The sequence below is a fragment of the Bidens hawaiensis genome, unplaced genomic scaffold (genome assembly GCF_021521415.1).
Source record: "Bidens hawaiensis isolate Kalapana, Puna unplaced genomic scaffold, B.hawaiensis_p1.1 tig00001206_1, whole genome shotgun sequence".
NCBI lineage: Eukaryota > Viridiplantae > Streptophyta > Magnoliopsida > Asterales > Asteraceae > Bidens > Bidens hawaiensis.
Window position 1 is genome coordinate 1615531 of NW_027491069.1, and position 8321 is coordinate 1623851.

At 39.0% G+C, this 8321-nt stretch overlaps 1 protein-coding gene across 1 annotated transcript; it reads left to right on the forward strand.

Moving 5' to 3' along the window:
- Window positions 1-5689: 5689 nt before the first annotated feature.
- LOC143563881 (uncharacterized) lies at window positions 5690-7212 on the forward strand. The gene is made up of 2 exons (XM_077051325.1): window positions 5690-6301; window positions 6508-7212. The coding sequence occupies exons 1-2, from the start codon at window positions 5690-5692 to the stop codon at window positions 7210-7212; spliced, it is 1317 nt and encodes a 438-aa protein (XP_076907440.1).
- Window positions 7213-8321: the final 1109 nt, after the last annotated feature.

An 8321-nucleotide genomic window follows, 5' to 3' on the forward strand; every position in this document is an offset into this window, starting at 1 on the left:
CCTCTTGGACGTGCTGGAGACTACTTGAACGGTTGAAGGCATAACTAGTCAGAGATTAATACGCAAACTGTTTTCTTTTTATTTATTACTTTAAACATTTAAATTACGGTTTTGGGAACTTGGTTTTAGTACTTGTGATTTTCCGCTGTTCATCACTCTGAACCGAATTTTAATAATATGAAATGGTTTGACTTTAAATTTTTGAGAATTTTTGGATATGATTACCAACTGTAGGATTCCCGGGATTCGGGGTCTTACACCAACTAAACTTGAAACTTTGAGATAAGAAAATATGAGTAAAATCGAACTCATTGCCGCTGGAGTCATTCCAAACGGACATACAGAACTCCGGTTAGGTTAATATTAATGTTTAAGCGAGCTGGTACTGACCAAAATCCGAACAGCGAGTCGAAAGTCTGGTTTTGGTTAGTAGCCTTAAAATTTCATTATGAGAATAAAAATCTTCCGGACCGAACGTCGGTTCCGACCAGAAGTATGAGAAAATGAGTAGTCAAAGTTATTGACTAAAATACCCTTAAACGGGTTTGACTCAAATTGACCTGTCAATACCCCAAAATCTCAGAAATTGATTGCGGGTTGTTGACAAGTGAGTATTATAGAACAATTGATTAATTGACAACTTACACGGATAACGCTTGAGTTGACGAGAAATCGAGGTCAAAGGCTAAACAAACGTCAAAGTCAAACTGCAGCTTTCAATCTTCAAGTAAACAAGCAAAAATGAGTGGAATATCGTCGCGAATAGGGTAGGTGACGGTTGGAATTGCTTGGTTTCAGTAAACTTTAGGGTTTGGAGTTATGATATGTTTATATAGTGAGTTTAACAACTTGTTGGATAAGAAACAAGTCGATTATGGTAAAAGAATATTGTTTTAAATGACGAAATTAAGCCTTTAATCATCGATATATTGACCAAATTACTGAATATGAACCTATACTAGATACTATTCTATACTATATACAATAACTTGTTGCTCAATTTTCGTGATTAGGATGGATTAAGGAAAGATATAGCATTAATTTGGCTGACCTAATGGTTTCTTCGCGTCGCGGGAAGTTTATGGTCTCCTCCTTCGCGTCGCGCGAAGTAGTTACTTTTATCAGATTTTCATTGTTGGCACTTTTAGTCCTTGATGTTCCAAAATTGCATTTTTAAGCTATTTTAAGAGTTTCTAAAGGCTATATGACACAAATGAAAGTTAAGGAATTAGAAACTAGGATAAACAAAGTTATTTTACTAATAAATTCACGATTTCATTAATAAGAAAGATCCGAATACATTCTCGAATCGGGTTAACAAATACAAATACGAATACGGAAAAACCGAAATGTTACCGTTGATTTCTTATCAGAAAGCTCAGTTTCTAAGCTTTCAATTTGAGCTTTTAAATTTGTTACTATATTTTTATAATATTCAAATTCCTTTTGAGATTGAAAATTTTTGAGTTTCAAATTAGCAACATCGTCATGGTGAGTTTTGATCTTAGTGGGATAAATCCATCAGCTTTAACATATTGTTTGTTCAGACTTTTTAGCTGTGAGTTCTCTTTAACAACAACATCGTAGTTATTTCTATAGAACTCAACTTTGTGAATGCATGCTTGAGTGCATAGATTTGTGTGTACCTCGGGAAGGATAGGACATGCATGACTGCTTTCACTTGCAAGACTTCTCCCAGCTTTATTTTCTTTGGACTGATTGTTCATTTGGAGCTTATTTTCCATTAATTCAAAAGATTTGATGGTAGAAGTGAACTCTGAAAGTGTTATGATGTTCAGGTTTCGGTTCCCTTGATGATGACCACGCAGCTGTTCCATGTATAAGGTAGTGAATTCAGCAGCTTCATGTTTATCTCAGACAAACCATCAATGATACCGGCACTTCTCATTTTAGTGACGAGTGACTCAAATCTGTTGATGAGAGAGGCAACCGATTCTCCTTGAATATGTTAAAACATTTCGAATTCTCTTTTTAACATTTTTTTCGGCTTTCCTCTGTATCCAGATTTTCTCCAAGCTCAGGTTCGTAAGACATTTTTTTTATAGTTAGTTAAAAACTCGATTAGAATATTTCAAGTTTTTTTTAGAGAAGAAGAAAAAAAAAGTGTTTTTTTTTTGTTTCTGCTACAGTACCAAGTTGCTACAATTCCCGAGTTGCTACAGTGCTCGTGCGACTCGAGTTGCTACAGTGCCCATGTGACTCAAGTTGCTACAGTGTCCGTGCGAGTCGATTGCTATAGTACCCGTGCGACTTGATTGCTACAGTACTCGTGCGATGCGACTCGATTGCTACAGATCCGTGCGATGCGACTCGATTGCTACAGTGATTTTTTTTTAAAAGATAGCACCTAAACTGCAAAAAAAGACTTTAGTCTAAAAACCACTAAATCGGCATAGATCTGAGTTTTTAAGCCGAATCTGAACCCGGACACAAAAACTTAAAACACTAAAAATTTAGATTTGGTGATTATCGTGTATTTTTAAGGTTTAAGGACTCTAAATGAGGTGAGTAACATGAAATCAACCTCAAAAACACCAAAAACTAAGATCAAAATCCAAAAAGTTTGACCCGAAAACCACAAAATGTCAAGCCGCCAGCTCTTATACCACTTGTAGGTCCTCTAGATGGATCTCACAACTTTAGTCGGATCAATCCGTGTTGTTGGTTAGCGGAAATCACCAACGACACTCGGATCTCGGATATTAGTTTTGTTAATATAAAAGAGAGAAAATAGAGAGAGTGGAAAGAAACTCTTATTTTCAAAGGTTGATTGAAAAATGAGTTGTTTGGATATGCGTTCTTTGGAGAAATGGGTAAAGTGACCCTTTTATAGGGTCCCCATTTCTCCAAAGTTTACATAATAAACGTACAAATAAACGTACCGAGTACGTAATACATCGACTAAAAAGCAAATTATAACGACATACACAATCCTGAAAACAATATAGAATATTGGCCTTACAAAAATGCTATCGATGTGTCATATTTTAACTATATTAAGGAGAAGAGTGCTAAAATCATCCCTAAGGTTTGTGATGTGGTCTCATTTATACATGTTATTATATAAATATTCCTATACTTTTAAGTACTTTTGAGCCAAGTTTTTATTGAATATTATTATTTTTTGGTTCATGCGTGGGTTTTAATGGTTTCTAGAGACAATGAGCTAAAATGAAATATTTTTACTAAACTTGAAACCGATGAATGACGAGTCAAACATATATTATATATTATTAATTTCTATTATTAAAATTAACTATTATATATAGAATTAAAAGGAAAAAAAAAGAAAAAGAAAATAAAAAATAAGTTACGTATCATAATAATAATAATAATAATAATAATAATAATAATAATTAGGTTTTGAGAAAGTGGGCCTACATGAATTTAAGAATGTCGGTGTTGAGAAAAAAATCTTTAACCGCCATATATTAGGAGCCGCCACTGTACATGATATAGAATATATTTTTTTTTTGGAACAGCTTGACGGTAGAGATTCAGAAAAAAGGCAGCAGCAAATTAAGCTTGATTGGAGAAGAGACAAGAAGGCAGAAGAAGACATCCGCCAACAATTATTACTCTTTATTGTTATTTTTTTTTGTGGAAAGCAACGAAGCAGCAGCAAAAGAAAATAGAAGCCATAATCCATATTATTATTTATTATTCTTGGCTGGAATTGCACACCAAAACAGCCGCAAGTCAAAAGCTTTTGGTGGTGTTGGGTTCACATCTACTCTATCTAAATACGGTTTCTTTGGTTTAAATTTATTATCTTTATTATGAACTTGAATGAACTAAATTATTTTATCTTTGTTTTGAGTATGATTCTTGGCTAAAACCTTTTAGTTGCCTAGGCTTTGAATAAATATTTGTTGAACTTTGGATTGCTAGTCGGTTTTATTGGTTATTGGTGTTGGACTAATATTATTGTAATAGACTTTTTGATATTTGTAAGATGAATATGCATACTTATTATTAACTTACTTTTATTCAATTGTTCCATATGTGTCTTTGTGAAAGTCTTTCATGTGTAGACGCATATTAGGTTACCTACTGTGTGTTCGTAACTAGTTTATGGTTTATAACCGGCGTAATCCATAGGAACTATTGTTTGAGGGTTTAGAGATTTTAAGTGTTCTTCCTATCTTGAGACTGAGAGGTAATAGATAGTTGGGGTAGTCTTATTCATTAGGCGGTTTGATATAGATTACATGAGAGTGGGTTTCCCCCTTATTGTCTTTTGATTTTTGATATCCTAAGTCTTTTTGAGCATCTTTAGGTTACTCCTTACGTCCCTTACACTCCCGGATGTATTGTGATTAGTGAGACTGAGAGGTGATCTAGTCATTAGAGTACTTTAATATTGTTGGAGAGACTGAGAGGTAATCCAACCAACCGGTTTGTGTCATACGCCCCTTTTTGTATTCCTTTTAGGTGACACCCAGAGAATGATCAGGGATCCACTATGATGTCTAGGGCGTTGTATCTTTAGATCCCGGTTCCATCACAGTTTCCATAGCCGATAAGCATCCAAGATTTACAAATAGGATTTCAAGCCTATGTAACGCCTTTCTCATTATTGTCTTCATCTAAGTCTTAGAGTTTTAAGTTTAGTTTATTAGTTTACTTTAGCTTAATTAATTAGTCTAAATAATAATTAGTCTTAAAATAAAATAAATAAAAATCCAAAAATAATCTTCTCTTAATTATTAATTTATTTAGCATTTAGAATCTAGTTTCGTTAATTTAGTTAGTGTCTCTAGGGTTCGATATTCCCGGACTTCCCATACATATTCTAGACCCGATAGGTTCACTTGCCTGTTGCTAGTGGTTTGGTTTAGGGTATTCCTGGTTTTTATTACTCGTTGTGCTAGGTTATTAATTGTAATATTTTTATATACCACCTTAGGCACATCAAGTTTTTGGCGCCGTTGCCGGGGACACTTGGTAATTGGCGAATTAGATTTTATTTGCTTTTTCTTTATTTTTAGTTTTAGTTTAAATAATTAGATTTTATTTTATTACTTAATTGCTATCTGTGCTTTTTGTGCTTTAGGGATAAGCTTGGGTCCTCACTATTTTATCTATTTTACAGTGTATGCGACGTACTTATTCGCTAGGACCACCAGAGTTCACCGTTTCTGATGAACCCGAGAGAGATTTTCTTGAGCGCCGTAGGGAGCTTCGGAAGATTACACGTGATCTACGCCAAAGCAAGGTACACGTTCCAGATTCCACTTCAGATATGGGTGACGCTCTTCCCCCTAGGCGTACGGTTCACTCGAGAGAAAATGAGGGAGTTATGGGGAGACAGTCTGCTATCACACGTCCGGCGATGCCCGATGCTAGTAACTGGCACATTCCGCCCAACGTCATGAATTCTATTACTAATTCATCCCCATTTCACGGACTTGAAGACGAGGACAAGTCAGGCCATCTAAACATATTCACTCGCATCTGCGACACTTTTCATATCGCCAACGCCACTCGTGCTTCTATCTACCTTCATCCTTTTCCATTTTCTCTTGAGGGTCGAGCTTCATCATGGTTGGAAAACCTTCCCCCTGGGTCCATCACTACATGGGACGAACTTCAAGATAGATTCCTAAAGAAGTATTTTCCGCCATCTTAAGCCTCGCGACTTCGTGATCAGATTTATTCCTTCCGCATGGACCCTAACGAGTCATACCCTTTGGCTTGGGAAAGGTTCCATAATCTGCTTAGCAGATGCCCCCAACATGGTCTGTCCGAATGGGCCGTAGTCAAGAAATTCTATAACGGGCTGACCTTTGAGATGCAGCAGAGATTCAATACGTCAGCTGGAGGGAACATGTTATTGAAGCTGGATATAGATGAGTGTGAGTCGATGTTTGAGAGTTTCGCCCTAGCCGAGCAGCAGGGACCGTCCGCCCGAGGTACTTCTAAAACCACCACTTCTTCCGCTCGAGGCGTCCGTCAAATCTCGAATGATACTAGCATCACGGCTGCCTTAAAAGCAATTCAAAGGGAAATTAAGGACTTGAAGAAGGTTGTTAATAGGTGCGAAGTCTGCCGAGGAGGGCATGACACAGTTGATTGTCCGGTCGGTCAGCAGGAGAAGGTGGACTACTTGGGAAATCAGAATAAAGGACCGAATACCTATGGAAACCCCGGATGGAGGAATAGCTCAAACTATGGTTGGAGGTCGAGAGGTAATGCTCAGGGCTTTCAGCCGAGGCAGGAGCAGAGTCAGGCTAGAGATACAGAGGTGGCAGGGAGTTCGAGTGCAGGAAGAGCAGTGGTATGGACCCGGATCTTAAGGAGTTTCTATCTAAGCAATCTACCATGCTTTCCCACCTTATTGATAGAGATAATAACACACAGAATAGACTGGCTGAGCACGACACCTTATTGAAGAACCAGCAGTTGTCAATTTTGGAGATGTCTCGAAAGGTGGATGAGATGATGAAGCATATGTTACCTAATTAGCATGTTGGAGTGTTTCAGGGAAGCACCAAGCTTAACCCAAAGGCACCGTTGAAGGCGGTGACCACCCGTAGTGGCAGAGGAGGTGATAGAGAGCAGCCATTGGCAGATGATGAGGAGCCGGTGGACGAGGAGATAGAGATGGAGGCTCCTGTGAGGACGCACGAGAGGCGGGCCCCAAGAAGTACCGCGTCAAACGGCGAGTCTCCTGCGAAGAAGGTTGCTGAGAAGAAGATTAAAGAGAAGAAGAGTCCCGAAGTCGATCTTACTCGAGTTCCGTATCCTGCCCATCTTCTGCGGCAGAAGTATGTGGAGGAATATGGACATTTCTTGGACATGTTTAAACAGTTAAAAATCAATCTTCCTTTTGTCGAGGTACTCCAGCATATGCCCAAATATGCTAAATTCTTAAAAGATCTTCTTTCGAACAAGAAGAAGCTGGAGGGGCTTTCGACGGTATGTCTAAATGAAGGATGCTCTGCGGTAGTCCAAAACAAGCTGCCGGAAAAATTAGCAGACCCGGGACACTTCACGATTCCGTGTTTGTTTGGCAGCTCGACTGAGAGCTACGCGTTGGCCGATTTAGGTGCTAGCATAAATCTGATGCCATATTCTCTTTATAAAAAAGCTAGACCTTGGCAAGCCGGTCCCAACGCGCATGAGTTTATCCTTGGCCGACCGTTCGGTCAAATATCCGCAGGGAATCGTGGAAAACGTACTCGTTAAAGTCGATAAATTCGTTTTCCCCATGAATTTTGTTATTCTTGACATGGAGGCTGACGATCAGGTCCCGCTCATTTTGGGACGACCCTTCCTGCGTACTGCTAAAGCGCTTATTGACGTCTTCGACGGCAAAATCATACTTCGTGTAGGGGAGGAGATCGTCACCATCGATGTCGTCAAATCGATGAGGAACTCCAGTAGTCAAGACGATTCCGTTTACTTTCTTGACACGTTCATATCTCAGTTCGAGCGCTGTCTTGACTACATCTCTGGAGCAGATTTGCTCAATCAGGAGGACGAGGTCGATGTTCCCCCGGAGCATGACCTGAGCATTCTTGCTAGCTCACCTCCTGAATACCCCGAGGTGTTCACGGTTGCCGATAGCACCAAGTGACTGAAGGAGAGACCATCGATTGAGGCACCACCGTCCCTTGAGCTTAAAGAGCTACCTCCTCATTTGGAGTATGCTTTCTTGGACGGTGAGGCCGATTTGCCCGTTATCATTTCTTCTCAGTTGACGGATGATGAGAAGTCGAGGTTGGTTGATGTGCTCAAGGCACACAAACAGGCTATTGCGTGGAAACTCATGGACATTCAGGGCATCAGCCCGAACTTTTGCACGCACAGGATACTCATGGAGGATGAGTACTGATGTGTTGCAAAACATACTTATTTTCCGCACCTTTTATCTACGTATTATATTATATTTTATGTATTTTAACTTGTTTTAGATAGGTTTTACATAGTTTTAACTATCTTGTAGGTTATGGGTGAAAGAAAGAAAGAAAGAAACCGAGCTTCTTGAGCAGTTTACGAGTCTTTTACGCATATGATTTGAAGACAAAGGTCAAGGCCCGGCCCGTATGCGTCATGGACAAGCCCAAGCTACATTATATTATATTATATAAAATTAAAAAAAAAACCCTAGAGCAGTAGCCTAGGTCCGATCGGCCAGAACTCAGCAGGAAAGAAAAAGAAAAAAAAAGTTTTGTGGAAGCTAGGTCTTGGTGTTTTGGCGGCTAAGGAAGGAAGAAGAAGCAAGAGCCAAGTGTCGGGATCGTTCTCCATCAGATTATTGCAGCAAGGAGCAGCCCGGAACATCTCAATATCCT

Coding starts and splice junctions, on each gene's coding strand:
- LOC143563881 (XM_077051325.1), top strand. CDS start 5,690: ATGGACCCTAACGAGTCATACCCTTTGGCTTGGGAAAGGTTCCATAAT. Junction 6,302..6,507: donor CGAGTGCAGGAAGAGCAGTG/GTATGGACCCGG, acceptor GGAGTGTTTCAG/GGAAGCACCAAGCTTAACCC.